The sequence below is a fragment of the Octopus sinensis genome, linkage group LG5 (assembly GCF_006345805.1).
Source record: "Octopus sinensis linkage group LG5, ASM634580v1, whole genome shotgun sequence".
Lineage (NCBI taxonomy): Eukaryota > Metazoa > Mollusca > Cephalopoda > Octopoda > Octopodidae > Octopus > Octopus sinensis.
In genome coordinates, this window is record NC_043001.1 from 117,404,066 (window position 1) to 117,429,179 (window position 25,114).

Genomic DNA, 25,114 nt, shown 5'->3' on the forward strand with positions numbered 1-25,114 from the left:
ATCTGAGTTCAAATTACGCCGAGGTCGACTTTGCCTTTCATCCTTTCGGGGTCGATAAATTAAGTACCAGTTACGCACTGAGGTTGATGTAATCGACTTAATCCATTTGTCTGTCCTTGTTTGTCCTCTCTGTGTTTAGCCCCTTGTTGGTAGTAAAGAAATAGGTATTTCATTTGTCTTTACGTTCTGAATTCAAAATCTGCTGAGGTTCACTTTGCCTTCCATCCTTTTGGGGTCAAATTAAGTACCAGTTGCGTACTCGGGTCAATCTACTCTTTTGCCCCCTCTCCAAAAGTTTCAGGCCTTGTGCCTAGAGTAGAAAAGAATATATGTGAGAGTGTATGTGTATTTGGAGGGGTGGTCAGCACTTTTCTCCTTTACCACTTGTCAATCAGTGTTGTTTTGATTATGGCCCCATAACTTAGTGGCTCAGTAAAAGAGACCAATGAAATAAGTATCAAACTTTAAAAATAAGTACTAGGGTCAATATATTTAACTAAAACCTTTCAAGACATTGCCCCAGCATGGCCATATATATATATATTGTTGTATTTCGGAATGGTCATTTTGCCAGTTTAGCCAATAAATTTTCAGGCCTTGTTCCTAGTGTAGAAAAGAAGATGAGTGTCAGTTATGAAATCTTTGTAAGCGATAAACACAGTAACTGTACTGGCAAGCAATGTATGTCACTACTTCAACATGGCTGTTCTGTTCAAATGGACATTTCTTCTCGCTGGTTAATGATACGACCTGCATCCAATATATTGCAAGCAGGAGAGCAAACCCCCACCACCTTCTAACATTGAGACGAGCATCCATCTCTTGCAGGGATTTTATAACCAGATTCTTTGCTTGTTGCAATATCAGCAACTGAATGTCACATGAATTTTTATGTACAGTAATCCCTCAATTAGCGTAGGTATTACATTCCACGACATAGGAACAGTATTGTACTCTTTACTCTTTTACTTGTTTCAGTCATTTGACTGCGGCCATGCTGGAGCACCGCCTTTAGTCGAGCAAATCGACCCCCGGGACTTATTCTTTGTAAGCCTAGTACTTATTCTATCGGTCTCTTTTGCCGAACTGCTAAGTGACGGGGATGTAAACACACCAGCATCGGTTGTCAAGCAATGCTAGGGGGACAAACACAGACACACAAACACACATATACATATATATATATACATATATACGACAGGCTTCTTTCAGTCTCCGTCTACCAAATCCACTCACAAGGCATTGGTCGGCCCGGGGCTATAGCAGAGGACACTTGCCCAAGATGCCACGCAGTGGGACTGAACCCGGAACCATGTGGTTGGTTAGCAAGCTACTTACCACACAGCCACTCCTGCGCCTACTGTATATATTTTTAAAATTATTTTTACAATTTGTATATATTTATTTTCTTATAAATGCAAAACAAAACCACAGAGGAATCAACATAAGCTTAAATAATAAACCACAACAGGAGAACCACAATATGGTGAGGAGTTACTGTATTGCAAACAGAAGTGAGCTACTATCATCTCTAGCAGATGAGATGTCTAGCACTGAGGAAGGGCAAAAATAGCCCAAAACCAGCCTTGACTGCTGACACCGTTGTTAGAAGGTGGGAAGGGTTCACTCCCCTACTCACAATATATCAGATGCAGGTTGCATTGTTAGCCAGCTAAAGGTCCTCTTGGGGTTAAAAAATCACAGTAATGCCCATTCAAAGAGAACAGCCATGTTGAAGTGATCACAAACATTACTTGCCAGTACAGTTACTGCGTTCATCTCATACAGAGATTTTATAACTAGGTTCTTTGAGTATTTGTAAGATTAGTAACTGAATGTCACTTGAACTTCTATATATTGAAAACAGAAGCAAGCTACTGTAATCTCTCGCAGACAAGGTGTCCAGCACTGAGGAAGGGCAGAAATAGTCAGCAACCAGGTTGGTCCATTGCTAGAGGATAGTAGGGGTTCACCCCCCTGCTCACAATATATCAGATGCAGGTTACATCATTAACCAACTAGAGGAAATGTCCTCTTGGGATAAAAATAATCACAGTAACATCCATTCCAACAGCTATATTGAAGTGGTGACAAACATTACTTATGTATATATATATATATATGTGTATGTATATATAATACATGGTGGCTGCCCCCTCGTTATCAAGTATGGCCATTGCATGAAGCTTGATCAATGCTGTTATTGTGCAATGCCTGTGCAAAAAGATTTTTTTTAAAGTGAAGAAAGGCTGTACACTGAGTCAATCCCACTCACTAAGCAACAGCAGCCATAATCCGAGAACAAGAACAGGTCAACATCATTGGTAACCACTGAGCCGCAGGTTTTATGTCGGAATTATCCCAGTTACCTGAGTTACCTTCTCCTAGAAGGATGCTCTAACAAAGGCTAGGAGTCCTTCACTCCCAATGGTTTAACCACGCGATTGGGTATTCAGTCCAATTATTTCTATGTCCCCGCGCATGATACATCCTTAAGACATTTGTTGGATGGCCGTTGACTCCCAAGAATCCCCCCCCTTTGATGGGTTTTGTTTTTCATCCCGCAGGGTGTTCAATAAACACCCTCCTCACCAAGCAAGCTTGGTGGAGTTGCCGGTTTAGTCACCGACGAGCCGACCATGCAACAGGTTGTACTGGGTTACATGTTACCAGTAGCACTCGAAAGTGACCTAACATAATATATATACATACATACATATATATATATTATATATATATATGTTATGCAATATGCTTCTTTTTTGTAGGTAGGTTGTTATTTTCATACATGTTTATATTCTTTCGTTGAAATAAGCAGTGTTTAAAACAGTGTAATATCACATCTTACAGAATGCCACTAAATATTGCCATTTTCACCGGTAATCCTATTTACTTTATCCACCTAATATGTACTTAAACACTATAAACAGAAACACACACACACAGCAATAATGAACATGTCACCGACATAATATGCAGTACTACCAATATATGATATACATAGCAGCAGTTACACATTTTGTGATAATATTATTTTCACCAATAAGTAAAAATACTATTTGTAATAAAAATATGCATTACTGAGTAATCAGTCCCATTCTTGTAACCATTACTCTCTTTTACTCACTTTTATTTGTTTCAGTCATTTGACTGCGGCCATGCTGGAGCACCACCTTTAATCGAGCAACTCAACTCCGGGACTTATTCTCTGTAAGCCCAGTACATATTCTATCGGTCTCTTTTGCCGAACCGCTAAGTGACGGGGACATAAACACACCAGCATTGGTTGTCAAGCAATGCTAGGGGGACAAACACAGACACACAAACATACACGCACACACACACATATATATATATATATATATATCTTGGTGACCAAGTCAGTAGTGGGGGTGGGTGTGCTGAAAGTGTAACGGCTAGAGTAAGAATAGCCTGGGCAAAGTTTAGGGAGCTCTTACCTCTGTTGGTGACTAAAGGCCTCTCGCTCAGAGTAAAAGGCAGACTGTATGATGCATGTGTACGAACAGCCATGCTACATGGCAGTGAAACATGGGCCGTGACTGCTGAGGACATGCGTAAGCTCGCGAGAAACGAAGCCAGTATGCTCCGTTGGATGTGTAATGTCAGTGTTCATAGTCGACAGAGTGTAAGTACCTTGAGAGAAAAGTTGGACCTAAGAGGCATCAGATGTTGTGTGCAAGAGAGACGATTGCGCTGGTATGGTCATGTGGTGAGAATGGATGAAGATAGGTGTGTGAAAAAGTGCCACACCCTGGCAGTTGAGGGGACCTGTGGAAGAGGTAGACCCAGGAAAACCTGGGTCGAGGTGGTGAAGCACGACCTTCGAACTCTAGGTCTCACCAAGGAAATGACCAGAGACCGAGACCTATGGAAGTATGCTGTGCATGAGAAGACCCGGCAAGACCAGTGAGAACAAACAAAATCAAATCATATATCAGAAAGCAGGGGTTAAGTGACCCATCCGTTCGTGTCCGCTGTCAGCCTCATCTGGCAACCGTGCCCACGTAAAAGCACCATCCGTTCGTGTTCGTTGCCAGCCTCGCCTGGCCCCGTGCCGGTGACACGTAAAAGCACCGTCCGTTCGTGGCCGTTTGCCAGCTCTGTCTGGCCCCGTGTCGGTGGCACGTAAAAGCACCATCCGTTCGTGGCCGTTTGCCAGCTCTGTCTGGCCCCGTGTCGGTGGCACGTAAAAGCACCATCCGTTCGTGTCCGTTGCCAGCCTCGGCTGGCCCCCGTGCCGGTGACACGTAAAAGCACCGTCCGCTCGTGGCCGTTTGCCAGCTCTGTCTGGCAACCGTGTCGGTGGCACGTAAAAGCACCATCCGTTCGCGTCCGTTGCCAGCATCGCCTGGCCCCGTGCCGGTGACACGTAAAAGCACCATCCGTTCGTGGCCGTTCGCCAGCTCTGTCTGGCACCTGTGCAGGTGGCACGTAAAAAACACCCACTACACTCGTGGAGTGGTTGGCGTTAGGAAGGGCATCCAGCCGTAGAAACACTGCCAGATCTGACTGGGCCTGACGAAGCCTTCCAGCTTCACAGACCCCAGTTGACCCATCCAACCCATGCTAGCATGGAAAGCGGACGCTAAACGATGATGATGATGATGATGATATATATATATATATATATATATATACATATATGACAGGCTTCTTTCAGTTTCCGTCTACCAAATCCACTCACAAGGCTTTGGTCGGCCTGAGGCTATAGTAGAAGACACTTGTCCAAGGTGCCACGCAGTGGGACTGAACCCATGACCATGTAGTTGGTAAGCAAGCTACTTGCCATACAGCCACTTTTTCATTAAAATAATTGTATTTTGGCCTTTTTGCTATATTTAGATGTGTATGTGAACGAACATGCTTCCAATACAAACCTGATCCCTTTGTATAAAAAGAGAAAGTATAAGAAAGACAATGAGTCACTGTTTTAATTTGCTGTTCCTGAATAACACATATTCACCACTGTCTTTTGCTTACCTGGAACTTTGCCAGATTGGAAAGTAAAATAATGCACACCTAAACGGTACATATAGTAGACAAATATTTCCCAAATGACCAGCCAACCATCTTAAAAAAATGAACAGTATATTGGACAATGCAGTCCTAGATATATGATTACTGAACAATGAAGATGGATGTTCACAGATGTTATGTCGCTATCATCATCATCATCATCATCATCATTTAACGTCCGCTTTCCATGCTAGCATGGGTTGGACGATTTGACTGAGGTCTGGTGAACCAGACTCCAATCTGATCTGGCAGGGTTTCTACACCTGGATGCCCTTCCTAATGCCAAGTATTATATCTTCAACACCAGGATTGGCCAAGGATTAAATAGAATGTATAGAAATAAAGCTGTTACAGTTGCTTAGTGCTACACAAACATCAGGTACTAATTATCTTAGATGTAATAATGAAAGACGTAACGACGGGTATTTTGTGAATTTGATTATGAAACAAAATTGGAGTTTATTAAACTTTAAATTCAAGATTAATTTAAACTTTAATAAATGTTTGATGAAAATGTTTGTCAGTATAGATCAATACTTAATGTCCATAGAAAAGTATATTCATTTATCAAATGAACAGATTTAGTTTTTGACAGATTTGTTGTAAATTTCATTACAAAGGAATATCATTTCCAATTTTCTCAGGTTTTCTTCTCTCCCAACCTGCACGAATATTATCAACATAACAACTGACCCCTGGTAAGGACAAAACAAGTTTTAAGAATAATGTCAACAAAGGAAGTATGCAACACATGAAGGTATTTGAGTAATAAAAACTCGAAGGGTGTTTTAGCCAGTTTGGCAGGCCTATGATAAAGACATGCATTACTGCGAAAAATACTGTTACATATCCTAAGTGACTTTGAGTAAAACGCCATTCTTTCCAGTTGAGTATTTCACTAACACTTGGAAGAGAGGAAATTCCAACAAGAAGCATTAAGAACAGAGCTATAAATCCAGCACTTATTAAAGATTCGCCTTTGAGGTTAAGATGTACCTCATAAGGGGATATAACTGAGGAATTAGCATGTGGACTAGTAACGTACCATGTAGTAGCATAGCCAGGGGAAATAAGTACCAGGGACATCCCAACATGCCAGAAACTGAAAAGAAGAGCATAAAGTCCTATCATTTTGCGGGATTTCATCCATTTGTCCATCCATTTAGGGAAATCTTTGTATTTTGTTCCATTGTAAATCTGTAAAAATCCTGCCAAGCAACCTGGTAAATAAGAAGAAGCTAATAAAGTAATGGCTGTCAAACAGACTATTTTGTTCAAGAACGACAGTGGCATTCGATACCAGGATATTTGAAGATTGTGGCTGGTGTAGTAGATTACAATCTTTGCAATTACAATTACGAACCAAACCAGAAAAGTCACTAATGTATAAATACTAGGTATACCCCATCCCGACATAAGTGTCAGGGGATAAGCTTCCAGTTTCCTGGCAGCACCTAAGTTACCACAGTCAACGGGAGGAATCCCAACATCACGTGACAATTGCATAATTCTCTCTCGGGCATGTCTATTATTTCCGGCTACGAAATTTCTTATGCTTCCACCAAAGTTCTCACTTTCAACAGCATAAGCAGACAACGTGTTAAAAGATTTCACAAACTGAATATCAGGGAAAATGATAGCTAAATTTTCTGCATTTGATTCAATTTTACTTGGTTTAGTGCGATTTGAGATATCAACGAAAATTTTTCCCACCAAATCATTCTTATATGGTCGAAGACAGGATTCCATGCTAGAATAAGGAATTGCCAGGATAAAAATTTCAATTTCCTTGTTTGTAAGAACATTTTTAACGGAGTCCACTTTGACATTGCTCAACTGTTTATCTCTGGTGATAAAAGATCGTTGAAGTGGATTTCGACTACCAAAAACGATTTCATATCCAGCTTGTAAAAGTCTTTTCCCTAATGCTGTTCCATAGTTTCCTGTACCAAGAATGCCAATTGTTTGGTTTTCCATAGTTTCTGCGTCTGTTAAGAAATAAAAAAGTAAAAATTAAGATTACATGTGTTTGTACATGAGAGTAAAGGATTATATGCAATACAAACATAAAATGAATGAATTGCAGGGATTCTCTATGGTTACTCATTTTGCTAGACATAGTAGTCAAATTCCTTCAAATCAGGTTCATTAATTTTTTTTTTTTTTAATGGAAGTAATTATTTGCTAATATAGTTCAAGGTATAAAAGGAATAGTCATGGATAGACTGTCTTTGATGACAGGTTTACTTGATCAAGGCTGAATTGGAGACGAACACTAACATAAACATTTATAGATGAAAAGCTCACAATAATTATGCCATTTTCTAAAAATTTCAAACTCTGCATACCATTATTTAGAACCCGAGAAGAGATAGTCTGGATATCTCCAAAGTAGACATCTCATTTCCTTCTGTGCCAGTATGGAAGGAGAGGACCATGAAGTGATGAGTATACAGCTGATACTCACACAATAGCTCTAAGTAGGATGAAGTAACCATTTAATGAAGAAAAGTTTAAGCACTATCAATATAGATTAATCAGCTCTATGGCATGGAGGGTTTATTTAGAGGAGGAAAAGGCAGAACCCATTGCTATTTATAGTGTCTTTGTGATAGGTAGGAAGAAGGGATGAAGATATTCACAGATTAGAGATAGGACTTGGATGTTTGCAACTGATTGCACTCCATAAAAAACAAAGGCAAGGGTACTCATGTTTAACCAGATAAAAGTTGATTATGTTTACCACTAAAAAGCAGGAACCATCTAACCAACTAACTACCAACTATCCAACACAATTTCCATCAACTAAATTTTATGCACATGACTTTGATGAAGCTGAAGTTATGGTAAGAGACATATGTCCAAAGTGCCACATGGTGATCAAATCTGAAAACCATGTAGTCAAGAGGCAAACTTCTTTAGCCATGCAGGTACATGCAACCCACACATTTCTCCACCTCACATCACCCTTTCGCCCTACCTATAAGCACCATACTAACCACTGTATCCAGTCCTTTCTTCCTAAAACATTGGCCTCTGGTACCACCTCCCTGCTCATGCTCATATCTTTCCTGAAGGTGTGAGTTTCTCTCCTTTTGTTATCACATTTTTATTGAAAAATACTATCTTTGTTTCAGTTAATTATGAAAATTATAAAGAATTTAGTAAAGTAATTCTGCCATTATTAAGCTGGTGTTTGGAACATAACTTAACATTTCAATGGAAGGTTTTAACTTAGATCACTTTAAAACAAAAAGTCTATATCATAGAATTTGAGGCATTCTCAGGCGGATTGGTATCAAAAGGGTTAAATGGAAACTCAGTCTCACCAGTTTTGGCAGTTCAGAAGAACTGCTTTTCTTTCAGAGCCAGGAAGTAAAAATTCAATAAATATGAAGAAAATAACTGCAAGCATGTTATACATAACGTTCATTTTCTTTTAACATTCAATTTCCTGTTATGCCTGGTTTTTCATCCTTGAAATTTTCAGCTTCTTCCAACAAGATAAACCTTCAACAAATATTGATTTCACACTTCAAAACTTTCAAAACCTTTCATTCATATAAAATCAGTAAAGGATTCTTGATATCAATGTTGATTTCAAATTTTAGCATAAAACCAGCAATTTTGGGGAGCAGGTAAGTTGATTACATCACCTCCAGTCCTCAACAATCTTGGAAGGATGAAGAGTAAAGTTGGCCTTGGTAGGGTTTGAACTCAGAACATAAGGATGCTGCAGCCTACTGGCTTACCAGTCCTCAGTCAAACTGTCAAACCTATACCAGCACGGAAAATGGATGTTAAACGATGATGATGATGATGGATAATGTGTCAATCCACTACTGTTGTTTCCAACAAATTTTTATTTGATTAATGGAGACATTACATCATTAGAAAAACAAAAAACCGTTTCCATCAGGTGAATACATGGATTACAACATTGAAAAACATTCTTATGAAACATTCCATCCTCTATCCTTCCCTACCCACTCACCCTATGTAATTCTCTGTACCATTTATTGTACCTTGTAAGCATGTCCCATTGTACCTTGTAAGCATGTCCTACTGTACCTTGTAGGCAATGGCATGTACCCCTTCATGATTCTATGACCCTTGCTGGTCACAGAATGAATTTGTTAGTTCAGTTTGGTTGTATTATAGGAGAAAATAATGTGATGTCATGCGTGGGTAATGAAGGAGGTTAGAGGATGAGGTATGAGGGAAGCAGGAAGTGAAGCAACTTGCACCTACAACTAACATAGAGTGAATTTCTTTTATCTTTTAATTCTGTTCAACAAGCTGTTTTAGAGCTAAAGTAGAGAGGGTTATTTATATATTCATTTATTTAACAGCCTTCATGACCCCTTTATGACTATAGAGATATGTTTGGAGTGCTTCTTTCATCAATGTCTTCATTGCTTTAATGTTCATTTTTACATGCTCACATGAATGGGCAGAATTTGTTAAAGTGGAATTTTCTATGGTTTGATGTCTTTTCTGTCATTACTCTTGCCTATTTCCAAGTAAGGTAATATTTTCCCCATGACTAAACATCTTTTCATAAAAGACTGGAAACAAAAGGCACCACTTGCATGATTGTGACACACATTTACAACTATCCTAATGTCAATGCAAAGAGACAACAAAACACACACACACACACACACACACACACACACACACACACACACACATACACAATAGGCTTCTTACAATTTGTCAACCAAATACACTCACAAGGCTTTGGCTGGCCTAGGGCTATAGTAGAAGATACTTGCCTAAGATACCATGCAGTGGGATTGAAGCCAGAACCATGTAGTCAGGAAGCAAATTCCTTACTACAAAGCCATGCCTCTCTCTTTTACTCTTTTACTTGTTTCAGTCATTTCACTGTGGCCATGCTGGAGCACCACCTTTAGTCGACCAAATCGACCCCAGGACTTATTCTTTGTAAGCCTAGTACTTATTCTATTGGTCTCTTTTGCTGAACCACTAAGTTATGGGGATGTAAACATACCAGCATTGGTTATCAAGCGATGTTGGGGGGACAAACACAGACACACAAACATACATATATATAGATGTATATACATATATACGACGGGCTTCTTTCAGTTTCCGTCTACCAAATTCACTCACAAGACATTGGTCGGCCCGAGGCTATAGTAGAAGACACTTGCCCAAGGTGCCTCACATTGGGACTGAACCTGGAACCATGTGGTTCGTTAGTAAGCTACTTACCACACAGCCACTCCTATGCCTGCTCATTCTTGCTCCATTATACTTAGAAATCAGAATAAATTTTAAAATATCATAAATTTCTTCTTCATATTCAGACTGTTGACCATGACTATGTTCATATACATTATATATTCACATCGAACAACATCAATGGAAATTGCAGCTGTGATACCAGTGCCGGTGGCACGTAAGAGAACCATCCAAACGTGGCCACTGCCAGCACTGCCCCCGACTGGCCTCCATGCCGGTGGCATGTAAAAAGCACCATCCAATCGTGGCCGTTGCCAGCCTCGCCTGGCCTCCGCGCCAGTGGCACGTAAAAAGCACCATCCGATCGTGGCCGTTTGCCAACCTTGTCTGGCACCTGTGCCAGTGGCACATAAAAAGCACCCACTACACTCACGGAGTGGTTGGCGTTAGGAAGGGCATCCAGCCGTAGAAACACTGCCAGATCAGACTGGGCCTGGTGCAGCCTTCTGGCTTCCCAGACCCCAGTTGAACCGTCCAACCCATGCTAGCATGGAAAGTGGACGCTAAACGATGATGAGGATGATGATGATGATGATATATTCACATGCAATACATACTCATCGTCATCATTTAATGTTTATCTTCCATGCTGGTATGGGTTAGACAGCTTGACAGGAGCTGGCAAGCCTCAGAGCTGCACCAGGTTCCATTGTCTGCTTTAGCATAGTTTCTCCAGCCAAATGCCCTTCCTAATGCCAATCACTTCACTGAGTGTACTGGGTGCTTTTTACCTGGCACCAGCACCAGTGAGGTCACCACATAACCTGCAAGACAAAGATCCCTGACTGAGTAGGAGAGTAGTGTTGGGGGAGGTAGCTTCATGCCATATGACAGATTAAAGTATAAAAGAGGGATAAAAATAGGTATCTTGTTATAGAGGAGATACCTGTCTACCCCAGCTGGAAATGAAAGGAAAGAGAAATAGAGTCAGAGACAAAGACAGGCAAACAAAGTGAGAGAGAGGACAGATGATGATGGAGATGAGTTGGGACATACCTACAAGGAACAATAAGTGGTACAGAGGATTATACAGGGTGAGTGGGCAGGGAAGGATAGAGGGGGGAATGTTTCATAAGAGGGTGGTTAATATTTTATATATTCACACATATGGCCTTAACCCTTTAGTATTTAAACCGGCCATATCCGGCCAAAATAGCTAATCTGTTTTATGTTCAAACTGACCAGATCCAGGCTCTCACACCTACCCTACAATGTTATTCTACATTAAGTAATTACACCATCAAGCTCTTGAAGATATGAGATAATACATGATTAATTCAAATAAATGGGACTCAATAGGCATTATGCTCGATTGAATAATCTGAACACTAAAGGGTTAATAATGTTGTTGGTAAAAGAGCACATTAAAACACAACTTTTTTATGCTTTAATCAACAGAGAAACAAGAGCGCTCATGACTGTTTACAGGACCTCCAAGACAGATGGCAGAGAGGGGGGGGGGGTATTATCAGACCAAAGATTTAGACTAAATTTTTGCAACAAAGTTGACTCCATTAAGAGCATCCAAGAACTATGTCATAGTTAAAGAAGACAACAGATAAATAAAACCATTCAGTATTATGAACAGCTTCTTTGATGGGCTTTGGTTGACTCAAGTCTATATAAGGAGATATTTGCCCAAAATGCTGTACAGTGGGATCAAACCTGAAGCTATGAAGGTGCCAAGCAAACTTCTTAATCATATATAACTGTGTCTAAGGAGTGGTGCTAATTGGCTGACATATGCAAATGTGTGTAATGAAAAGCCGATTCTGTACTAACAAATTGAAACCCAATGCAGTATGGACAAACATAGCCAGGATTTCAACCTTATGTTCATAGATTTAAAACAATATGTACACATGTGTATTTTGCATACATATATGTAGCCCAGTGAGAGTGTGTGTGTGAGGGGGATTGTTAAACCTGTCAAACTCCTAACAGCTAAGTATGTGGTCTGTAAACCAAACACTAGTATAGGAATATATATTATTTTATAGTATATGAATAAGATATCGTTTGTACTTGCCATGACAAGATGGACAATCATCTGAATTCAGCAAAATTTCATAACTGCTCATTTTTACTATAAAATACAAAGAAATATTAAAGCATTTACACAAACTGAATGCTTAGGGAGTGACTCAACAATTCTTGTACCGTAAATCCTTGAGTATAGTCCGCCCTTGAGTATAATACGCAGGGGATTTTTAGGGGGCTGTACCTCTGAAAAACCTAAACCTTGTGTATAACACGCACCCCTTCTGTAACTTGAGTCAAGGAGGTCTGTATAACGTCCTTGGTTTGTAAAAATGTATACGGTAACGTCCTTTATTATTATTGTATATATAACATAATGCAAACGTGAAGCTTTTTTGTGCATTTTGTTTGCAGAAAATAAAGAAATAACAGTAAAAACGTCAGTGAGAAATAAACATTAAGTAAATTACCTTTACATATTTATCCCTATCAGTTACAAAAGCAAAAGCAAAAACATTTATTCAAATCCTTCAAATTCAACATCACTTTCAGCATTAAATAACTGTTCCGTTTGTTCCTCCGTAAACATGTCAGCATCCTTGTAGTGTAAATCTCCGTCATCGTCAGATTCATAGTCAACATCTGAAGATTCACTTTCATTTATTTCATCTTTCCATACAACGTCATCCTGAGTACCAATACAAACAGCAGGATGAACTATTTAGCGCTAAACTATTATGCACAATTCGTGCATAATTAAGCCAGCAGCACCCAGTCGAACAAACACTTCCGCGCATGTGTAATACAATAATGGTGATGTTCTTAACTGTTATATGGGAATGTAAATGTGTTTGCAATTTGTTTTTGTGACCCCTTTAATCTGTGCTCTGAATACTTTTACTTTAATAAATGTTGCTTACTGCAAGTTATGGATGATTCTTTTATGACTTCATTGCTTTCAGGATTAGCTTAACGTATTTTAGCGCCCAACATCACAAAATGCGTCTGAATAAACATTGCCAGACAGCAAATAGAGACTCAGATATTACTTAGAAGATATTTTTCATTTTTAACCTCGTATATAGTACACACTAGGGATTTTGACCTTTAAATTTTGGGGAAAAAATGTGGATTATACTCAAGGATTTACGGTACTTAATCTTTTTCATCAGGCCAGAGCAATCACGCTAATTCATTACACTAGGCAACAAAGATTTTGTTACAGAAGACCAAATAGGTGTTTCTTGCTAATTTCAGTATGCTGATTTCAAATTTATAATTGGATTCTTTTTGTATCATGTCTAAACTTTGTGTAGAATGCAAATCACTTAGTAAAATTTCCTACTACTTCCAGATTTTGGTTTTGACTTAAAGCCAATAATATGAAACTTGCTTTTCAAGTTTAAATCTTACAATTTTGATCAATAAAAATTATCCTGAGTTGGCAGCACTGAGTCAATAGCATAGTAATGGCCTAATGGTTAGTTGCTATATGACAGTCAAGTAGGGCAGTTTTTGAAGCTCTCTGTTGGTACACAATAGGCTGTGGTACCTTGTGTATTTTTATAGCATTTGTTTTGTACTACGGTGTGTATTTCTTTTTATTTTGTACATTGTGATTATTACTTTCTACATTTTTTTCCAAATATTGTATGGTAATTAAAATGCAATCAAGTAGATGTGCTTGTGTAAATTACCCAGACAATTTCTGCTATATCTGTGGACAATATACACCAAATTCACAACGTAGAAACATAACAACAAAGATTAAACTTGCCTACAAGGATTATTTTGACTGTAAGTTAGGAAAGCAAGAGAGAGACTGGGCACCACATATCAGTTGTGCACAGTGAAATGCAATGTTAATAGCTTGGATGAATGGTAAAAGAAAAGTGATGCCATTCTCAGTCCCCAAGGTTTGGTGTGAGATGAAAAATCACTTCAATGGTTGCTATTTTTGTTTAACAAAGATTGCTGGTTTCACATGGAAAAACAAATCAAAAACCATGTACTCAAACTACAAATCAGCAATAAAATCAATGCCACATGATGAAACAAATCCACCACCAGTTCCACCAGCAATGACAACAGACAGCAGTTCATCTGAAGATTCTGCTAGGTGTATAGAAATAGGGAAAGATGGGGTATATGTTCCAGATGCAACTAGTTCCCCACACTTGTTAAGTCAAGCAGAATTAAATGGCTTGGTGTGCAATTTGGAATTACCAAAAGAAAAACCAGAGTTGCTTGGTTCCAGACTTCAAGAATGGAATTTCCTCCAGCCAAACAAATTTTCCCATTTCTGCCATTGCCATCTACAAGTTTTCATCATTTTACTTACAGGAGGAAAACGTTTGTTTCTTCCATGATATTAGTGGACTGGAAAGGATTGGCTTTCACTATGATCCAAAAGAATGGAGACTGCTCGTTGACTCTAGTAAAGCTGTATCACTGCACAACGGCAATGAAAAGCCTCCAATACTTGCAGCACATGCCACTTGCCTTGATGAGACTTATGAATCAATGGAACTGCTGCTAAAACTCACCAAATATAAGGACCACATATGAAATATTTGTGGCAGCCTTGAAGTAGTATTATTACTTCTTGGGTTACAGCTGGGCCACACAAAGCCTATGTGCTTTTTTTGTCTATGGGGCAGCAGAGATGACAAGAACCACAACAAAAAACATGACAGACCATCTAGAACTGAACATGTTGTTGGTAAACTCATTCACCCTTGGAAAGTACATCTTTCACCTCTTCACTTTAGACTTGGCCTTATGAAAGATTTTGTGACGAGTATGACCCATCAAAGTAGTGGTTTCCAATATTTAATGGATAAATTCAAAAGAATATTGACAAATGCTAAGCTAGAAACTGGAGTTTTCACTGGACCACATACCTTCAGTGTCATCCACGATTCATTGTTTCCATCTAATATAAATGAGATTGAACTAGGAGCATGAACATCTTTTGTTGAACTGGTCAAAAACGTTTCTTGGAAACTACAAAACTAAAATCCATGAACTTGAAGAACACATCCCAAAAATGGGATGCAGAATGTCTTTGAAAATGAAGTTTTACATTCTCATCTTGACTTCTTCCCAGCCAGTGATGAGCATGGTGAGTACTTTCATCAACAGACTTCAGTAAAAGAAAATAGATACCTAGGTAATTTCAACCAAAATATGATGAGAGATTATTGATGGTTCCTGCAGAAGGAGAGCTCATCATCCTACAAGTATTAAAGGAAAAGGAAACACCAAAGTTTCACTTTAATGCCCTTCAGTGGGATGGTTGGGCACAGGGATGGCAATTCTGCCATAAAAGAGGACAGACATCTCCTGTTCATTAATTATTTAAGTATGTTTAACATAAAATGGGGCACAGACAGAAAAGTAGCTTAAACAACTTTTGTAATAGAAGCAGCTGAGAAAAAATGAATATTAAGGGTTTTCGGTTACACAAAATCTGGACATTATTGAGAAATTTATAAATCAGATCTGAAATTAGCACCAGAAATTTGATAGGAATCAGTAGTTTATGTGTCTGTAACACACACAAAGAAAGTTGAAATTTGTTGCCTAAAGTTATCAAAGACATTCCAGCTGTGACACCTGATCAAAGGATGAGGTGATCAAAGCAAGGAATGGCTTATGTAGAACTACATTACTTGTATGTCTTTCCCTTTTTCAAGGAATGTGGTTGAGATTTGGTTGCTATTTCTTGTAGATCAAGTGAAAACATGGAGGCTTCCTCATTCATAGGGGTGTAATTAATAATTTGAGCAAATAGAAATTAAAAATTTTAGACTACCCAGAATGCTGGATGTAAGAATAGTTTCTATTAATTTGGTAGCAAAATCAATATTGATAGTTGTATTATAGCAACTACACTTTATATCTAAAGTAAGACATCTTAATATTACTTCTCTGGTTGATAGGAAATGTTCTCTCCAGACAAAGTGAACTCGAGATTATGTAAGAAATATAATTCTGCATGACAGTGAAACAGAGTAGTAATTCCTAAATTTATTTTGGCAATGAACCCTTATACAATTTTCCAAAAATCACAGAGGCCATACCTATATTTTACAGACAACCCCTAACACCTTAATTTTAATTAGGTATTAATGAATCAAATGTTGCTGCACATAAGAATGTATTATTTTGAAAATGGTGAATAGCATTGTTTTTCATAAAATTAATTTTTTATGAAAGTTTATTGAAAGACACCTTATTTCATGGAACCTCAGTCTTTTTTTTCTAGAACCTACTTTGAGAAACACTGTTAAAAAGAATCAGTTACAATAGGATAGCTATCTGGAAAGTCTATAAGTCTGAATTTAAATTTGCTCAAATTATCCCATAGTTCACTGCAAGTGATGCACCAGAGATTTTGAGTCATTGTTAGTTTAAAAGAAATTGCTCCAAATCTATTCTGATCCATTATTTTCACTTTTTCTTTTTCTTTTTTCTCATTTACTTAGAAGGAAAGGTCATGTCTATGGATCTTTACAGAGCCTCTGAATACTGGTTCGTGTGTGTTTTATGATTTAATACCTTTCAATTTACCCGTAATAACAGTTTATACGTAATTTATACGTAATAACAGTTTATACGTAATTCTTGAGAATTTAAAAGCAAGAAAGTATGATTAGCTGTGAGAAACAATTTCCTATTTCACCTATAAAAATAGAAGTAAACAAATGAAAAGCACAGAGAAATTGGTAAAACTACGATCAACAACGTTCCAATCATGACTGTCTTTTTATTTTTTAGGCTTACAAATATAAATCATCCCTTTCTTGAAGTAGGTGGGCGTGATTTGTGGGCGACTTGGCGCTGCTATCTCTAGCAAAGAATGTGTTTACGTAGCGTGGTTCGCTATAGATTTACTTCCCAACGTGCCTTAAAAAATTAACTGCGAGCAACCAGGGGAACCTCTACTTCCCCAAAACACAGCTGCTTGCTTTTACTTCAGGTTTAAATAAAACTAAGAAAGGAGTGTGAAGCGGTGAGCATTAAAAATATCAGAAAAACGAAATAGCTTCATTTGATAATATCGTGAAAGCTTCTTTCACGATAATTTTCATAACTGATATTAATTACATGTGCGCAGAGAGAGAGAAGAAAAAAACTACATTGTTTACTTTCGTATCCAGTGATTAATAATCTTTTCTACTCTAGGCACAAGGCCCGAAATTTGGGGGGAGGGGGCAGTCGATTAGATCGACCCCAGTACGCAACAGGTACCTAATTTATCGACAACGAAAGGACAGAAGGCAAAAAAATAAAAACGCAGTTGTTTCTAACAAAGTAGACTAATGGGAACCAACGAAGGAAGCGGTACACTCGACCTACTAGAAATAGCAGACAAGTATCCTCAATTACACCCAACCAGCTTTTTTAAAAAAAAAAGACACATTAACTAATGTAGTTCTACATAAACCTAAAATGACAGGATAGTCATGGCCTAGGGTTAAACAAAATGTAATGTTTATGTTCAAATGAATCTTTGAACCTGGGTATTACCCATAGAAAATTAACGGGTAAAAATAAAAGCAAACAACGAAAGAAGTACGCAGTTAAGATTAGTTAAGTTAGTGTTAGCATAATGATAATAATAATAATAATAACAATAACAATAATAATAATAATAATAATATAATAATAATAATAATAATAATAATAATAATAATAATAATAATAACAATAATAATAATAATAATAATAATAATAATAATAATAATAACAATAACGTCAATATTGAAAGCTTTTCTTTATAAACATCTACCAAGACGGCTCTAAAGCGATATATAACGAAGGGATCGGCCTGAAATTCATGAATCGAAAACATTTCTTAGTGAGGCTCTCTTATTAACATTATTTTATTCTATTAGGTTTACCTTAAGTTTTTTTTCTGATTGTTTAACCACAGATTAGCGCTGGTCTAGTAGATTAATCCCCCAAAATGGCTCTAACAGTAATTTTCCTGACTACGTATATATATCAGGCACATTACACCGGTCGAGTGACACACGCACTGTTCTCGTTTTAAATTGAACCTACCGAGAGTCACACATGTCTCAAGTGGTCGGGCAAGTCTATTCGTCGCCGCACTACACGGGACACAATTACTTTTCGTTCGGCAGCTCAGAATTTTGTATCTTTAATTTCTTTTTCTGACACTTAGACTTTCGCTAAAAATAATAATCAACTCTTCTCCTGCAGAAGATAGAGACCGACTCACTTTTAATTTCCTCATTTTGGGATATTTTCTGTTAAGCTCACACTTTTCAATTTTTTTTTTCTATCTTTTACTTGACTGCGGCCATGCTGAGGAACCACCTTGAAAGGTTTCAGTCGAACAAATCTATCCCTGAACTTACTTTTTCAAACATATTACTTATTCTATCGACCTCTTTTGTCGAACAGCTAGATCACGGGGACGTAAACACACTAACATCGGTTTTCAAGAGGTGGTGGTGGTGAGAGACAAACACAAACACACACATACACACACACGATGGGATTCTTTCAGTTTCCGTCTACCAAATCCACTCAGAAGGCTTTGGTTGGCTCGAGGCTATAATAGAAGACACTTGCCCAAGGTACCATGCAGTGGGACTGAACCCAGAACCAGGCGGTTGGGAAGAAGGTTTCTTACCACACAGCCGTTCCAATTGATATCCAACTTGGTGCACTGATGTAATTTTGTATGCTAATTATGGAAATGAAATTCATTTTTGTCCTAAATTAATAAACAAAAAGTTAATATCTTTTAAAGTTTGCAAATATCGGGTAATTCTAGCGAATCGAGGCCACAAACATATTGGTGCCTGCTTGCATAGTAACAAGCCAAGGTAGAGTTTGCTAACCGAGGAAGTGTGCTACCTGTTCAATTATTGCTAACCCGGAATTAAATAATAGCAACAAACAGCAGCGTTAAGAGCAACGAAGCTCGCTCCTTCAGCTGCAAGTATCAGTCCCAAAGTAACTTTAACAGTATTTTCAGTATGTCTATGCGAGGAAGATGGCAATAGTAGTAGCAGCTTCTAACTAGTGATGATGTATGAATATTAAGTACTTATGCATGGCTCCCTTTCTTTTTTCATATTAGAATCACCGGAAAGAAAATGTTGATTTCTAACAGAGAAGCAACAGCTCCAAGTGGAATTTTGATAACGATAACAAGTGTTACATGTTTATGCGAAGGGCAAGAATGAAGTTGCCCGTCTCAGCTTTCACAGCTCTGTGACACTGTTCTCAATAATCTCTTGAAAGGATAGGACACTGGCTGCGTAAACGACGATCTTGCTAAGGCGTTTGACATGCTTGATCATGGAATCATCTATCATAAGGTAAGGGATCTTGGTATCAGGAAAACTTGTAGATGGCTCTTTGACTTCTTACAGGGTAGGAATCAATCTGTTGTTGCAAACGGTTTTCTCTCTGCAAAGTCACCTGTAGTAAGTGGTATACCCCAGAGAACGGTTTTAAGACAATTACTATTTATCATCACCCTATCAGGTGCACTCAGCCAACCTGACGTGCTACATCAATAACACAAAAATATCGATGGCTATCCAAACTCCAGAAGATACCGTCATACCCTAAAATGAACTAAACCTAATTAATAAATGGGCTGATAAAAACAATTTGAAACTTTAAAATACGTGCATTGAATACAGAATTACTGCACGGATAAAGTCCATGTAACAATGATTAAGCAATGAGTTTGTAAGAAATGATATGAATACTAGATAATGCGTCTACTGCAGAATTTTCAGTATCCTTGATATGACGTATATCCACAGTAAACTGTGCAACATAACCAAGATGTCTAAAGTCTCTTGGGGAGTATTTATCTGTTTTAGATTGTAACGTGTAGGCTAATGGTTTATGATCAGTATAAACACTGAAGGTTCTTCCTTCCAGTTGGTGGGAGCGCTTTACTGATAAATAGGCTGCTCCCGTATTTTACAAGAACCGATATTTGGAGACCGTGTCGTAAAAGACGCGACTTACTGAAGACACGCCAAATGATGTCGCGCTTTATCCCTGGCGCTACCAGTTTTCCGCTAATTTGAAAGAACTTGGTTGAGTACATCTGTGTGCGTTAGCACCAAAAACAGTTATGGTACCAACAAACTATCGTGGATGTCTCGTGAGGACCGAATGAACGATTTGTTGATGTTCTTTGGTAACGAGAATTCGAGTGCACAGACCACCAAAGTAAGTGCAATTTCACGAGTCTATCTGTCGGAGCCTGAACTTTGACTTCAGTTGTCTTACGAAAGGTCGCCAGTTCAGAGGAAATAGAAAAGACAGAGGTAGAAGGATGGGTTTATGCGTTAGAAGTATTGGAAGATGAAATATCTATATCATCTGCAAGTCGGCTTAGCAGTAGAATTCTGTTGTCTTATAAGTGTTAAAACTGCTTGCACGTTTGACATTAAGCGCGAGAAAATAATCGTCTCAACATCGACTTTTCAAGCGGCTCATACTCAACTAATTCTTCCATTCTTCTCACAGTTGGGAAGGCGTCTTACCACCCAAAATATTATGAAGAAGTCGGTGAAAATGCTTTTATTTGGATGTAGAAGTAAGTCGCAAAATCTCTTTCATATTCTGATAAGATATGGAGTGAGAAGGGCTCGTGATATGATCTTTGACTTCACTGCATAAACCAGGAGGAACACTGACTCAAATGGGAAGTTGGTGCGTGTGCGAAGAAAACACAAGATAAGGTAAATTTATCACTTCAGCTCTCCTGAAAACAGACCCATACACATTAAAATCCACTCCGAGACATCAGAAAGAGCATGCCCCAGCATGGCCGCGGCCTTCGGGCTAAAACATTTTTAAGGATTTAAGGATCGGGGGAAAATGGCACAAGATATGAAATTAAAGAAACTCGACTAAATAATAAAAAAAAAACACAAACTCCACATAAAGTATTCTCTAAAGGTTCTTCACGATCTCCTAGAGAGTCTCTCTTCGTGATATATTTACGCTCCGTGCAGTTTAAGAGAAGAAATTATTGAAATAAGCCATTACTCATTTTTCTCCATTCTAGATATCGTTTTTTGAAACTTGAGCGTTACCAAATTGGACTGAAATCAGAAGTTACCACCACCACCACATATAAATTTACTTTCTTGTCTAGGCAAGAAAGTAAATTTTGAACGCAGTATAGCTGTGAAAAGAGTAGAAAGAGTGTGTATTCAAAAAGTTGCCAACAAGTACCTGCACCTCTCAAGATATTGGCCGAGTGCTCTATCATTAAATTAAACGGTCCTGTGACAACAGATAGCGTCAATTTTGAAGCTAAACAAAAACGATTTCGAATGCGACAACATTTTATAAATAAACTTTGGAAGTGAATGCTTTTGGTATTTTACAGACAAGAATGTAAACTTCGAACGCAGTATAGCTTTGAAAACAGCAGAAAGGTGTGTGTGTGTGTGTGTGTGTGTGTGTGTGTGTGTGTGTGTGTGTGTGTATGCATGTATGTATGTGTGTGTGCATGCATGTATAAACAAACTTACTTGAAAATGGATGCATGGTGTTCAATCATATAATAATATAAATAAAAAATATATATGCGTATAATGGGTACAGGATGTCCCAAAACGTAAACAACATGAAATACGAAAACAAACTTGGGTATGCGAACAACGAGAGAAACAAATGGAAAACAAGTCAAGTAACATAAAGAACGACACTTCATCAGTTGTACTCCTCATTTCGAGCGTTTGCTCGAAATGCATATATTTGAAAGAATTCAACGAATTGGAGGCATGGCTGCTCTCGATTATTGGGATCGCCTTAAAGCCTTGAAACTCTACTCTCTTCAGCGTCACCGTGAGCGGTACATCATTTGTACGATGTGGAGAATATACCGCCAACTTTGCCCAAACGACCTGAACATTAGCTTCAAGGTTCATCCAAGACTGGGACCACGGGCCATACGTCCCCTGCCCAATTCAAGATCACAGCATACATGTACACTGCAACATAATTTCTTTTCCTCAACAGGCCCTGCCCTATTTAACATTGTCCCGAAAGAGATCAAAGAGGAAAAGGATCCCATCAACTTTAAACGGAGTCTGGATAGATTCCTTCAAAGAATACCAGACAAGCCACCCATAATTAGATACAACTCACCCAACAAGAACTCACTACTTGAACAAAACTTGACTTAAACAAAACTTGACTTAAACAGGATTCGAATAATCCTATCAGGTGGTGCTATTAAGTTAGACATGGCCTGGACCAATCTTTGGTCGAAACATATCTAAGTTTTTTTTTATATATATATATATATATATAAAATAACAAAATAATAAATAAAACATATGCATATATACATACATATATGTACGTACCTACATCTATATGTATATATACATGCATATATGGGTACAGGACACCAAAAAAAAAACGTCGAACACAATGAGAAACGAAAACATACAAACAAAACCAAGAAAACGGACATTTTTTTAAACAACGAAAAAACAGAGCACAAGACATACAACACAAGGAAAATTCCCCTTCTTCAGCCGCCTCTGTTTCGTCTACTCCGTGTTTCGAAGGTTATATATATATTCTTTCAAATATAAGCACAAGGCCAGGTTCGTGTATTAAATGAAGTTTTGGTGAAGCATTGTGTGATATTACGTTAAAGAGACTTGGCAAAGGCCGAACATTGCGAAAAATTATAAAGTAAACGACAAAAAGAAAAAACAACAAACCTAAGTTGTTATTTTTATCTTGTATTTCTAAAAAAAATTTCGACAAATAATAAAGCGTGATAAATGGCGAAATAAATTAATATTTGGGCCAGCAAGGTGAGTGTTGAAAAGTTCCTGGTTTTGGGTAAAAGAAAAAACTGGATTATCAGTTAATATATTCCCCTCCCAGATTCGCACATTTATTGCAGAAGTCCTTCAGTTTTTCCAAGCTCTGTAAAAGAATCGGAAATCTGGATCTCCAAATAGGCCTTTTACGATATCCTTAACGCCAGAAACTTTTCAGCATCCCCTTGTGTATATATATATATATATATATATATGAGGCATATAGGCTGAACAGTCGTTGAAGAATTCACAGGATGTGTAACGAAAGAGCTCAGACAAAGGACACTAAAGTAAGAACAATAATAAACCTGAAGAATTTTGCATATGTCATTATATATATATATACTTATATATATATGTGTGTATGTATGTGTATATATATGTATGTATATATATATATATATATCTGTACATCATCTTTAAAGAACTTTAATGAACTTTAGAAATCTGTTTATGTTACTTATTTATCTACATTACTTCATGAGTATAGCCTCAAACACTAGGATGTCTAGAGAACTCACATGTATTTTAGCTGATGAGTACGGGACTCGTTTATATGCTGTAATCTTTGCAACTTTTAATAAAACCTGTCCTTGTATGAAACGATCGTACTAAAAACCTATCCATTCTTGTTGCTTCTTTCTCGCTTATAATCACCCCACATTACTGTATTGTTAAATCAGTATGGTTTTTTTTTGGTGCATCTAAGTTAGGTACCATATTCAAGTAAATTCATTTAAATTAACTTGAATCTTTATTGCTCTTTGTATATATATATATATATATATATTTATATATGTATGTATATACATATGCATATATATGCATATATGGGGTACAGTATGTATGCATGTATACAATCATATATATAAAACATTGATCGAAGAATAAACATCAAATTCGAGTCAACGACCTTATATATAACACCACACCTCCAAACATTTTATCATATATAAATATTACCATGGTCCTTAAACACATAAAGTATACAGATATAAAAAAAAAAGCCACAGAAGATAAAAAATATATACGCGCTAAAACTGCAGATATATAGAACGGCCTATGAAGAAGGTAAATACATACTCGCTTAATGTGTATGAGAGAGACACAAAGTGGAAAGGGATAGAGAGGGAAAGAAAGAAATAGAGAGAGGGGGAAAGAGATAGGAAGTGGAGGAAGAGAAAACCAGTGAGAGAGAAGGAGGAGATGATAGTTTAGAGAAAATAACTTACAGATATTTTCTTCTCGACTCACACCACGATATCCATGAAGTTACTGCCTCGCATTAACTGTCTCTGAATTCAACTTTTGAATTTATATTGTTGTACACACCTTGTTGAATGATGATCACGAGTTGCTTTTATTTTCGTTACAGTCGTATGAGATGAATGCAACGAGGTTTTTCCCGTTGTTATTTTGGTTTACAAAGTACCGGATATGAAGATGCTTGTTCAGCAAACAAACTTGATTTGTTGTGAAAAGACATTAAAGGAAAACTCGGAACATGATTGGTCGAATTCACACAAAGTTAAAAAAAAATGAAAATTACGTTCATCCTTTTCTGTGACACAAACGTATTTATTCATCGGAACTAAATGACCTTATGGGAGTGTGGAATTTGGGAAATTTCAATATATTCACCAAATTCGACGTATGTATAATAGGTCGTATAGTTTGTTTTTTAAAAATGAATCGTGTCGCAACGTCGTCGGGTACTGATTCCAGAGCGCATTAGACAGTGATGCTGATTGTGATAAACGAATGTGATGAGAAAATTTGTTCGAAATGTCTAAGTTTATTCTTCTAATGGTTTTAGTCGTACCACTGCGACCATGCTGGAGCATCGCTTTGATTTATTTTCGTTGAGTTTTGTTGTCGCTTTATAGCTGGAAATTGGTCTATGATTGAGTTTGATCTTTCCCGAGTATATCATTGAATGATTGACTGGTCCGGTATCGACG

The 25,114-nt window shown here is 37.7% G+C and overlaps 1 protein-coding gene across 5 annotated transcripts; it reads right to left on the reverse strand.

Annotated features, from left to right (window-relative positions):
- Positions 1-5,489: 5,489 nt before the first annotated feature.
- LOC115212297 (metalloreductase STEAP4-like) lies at positions 5,490-24,644 on the reverse strand. Of its 5 annotated transcripts, none has more exons than XM_029781143.2 (3): positions 24,386-24,644; positions 12,338-12,394; positions 5,490-7,025 (listed from the first exon to the last, which is right to left on the reverse strand). In XM_029781143.2, exons 2-3 carry the CDS (start codon positions 12,387-12,389, stop codon positions 5,650-5,652), a joined length of 1,428 nt encoding a protein of 475 aa, XP_029637003.1. In that variant the 5' UTR covers positions 12,390-12,394; positions 24,386-24,644; the 3' UTR covers positions 5,490-5,649. The 5 variants fall into 5 exon arrangements, with proteins under 5 accessions (XP_029637003.1, XP_029637004.1, XP_036358904.1 ...); XM_029781144.2 differs by lacking the exon at positions 24,386-24,644 and adding an exon at positions 18,198-18,347; XM_036503011.1 differs by lacking the exon at positions 12,338-12,394 and having other exon boundaries at positions 24,486-24,643.
- Between the last annotated feature and the right edge of the window lie 470 nt (positions 24,645-25,114).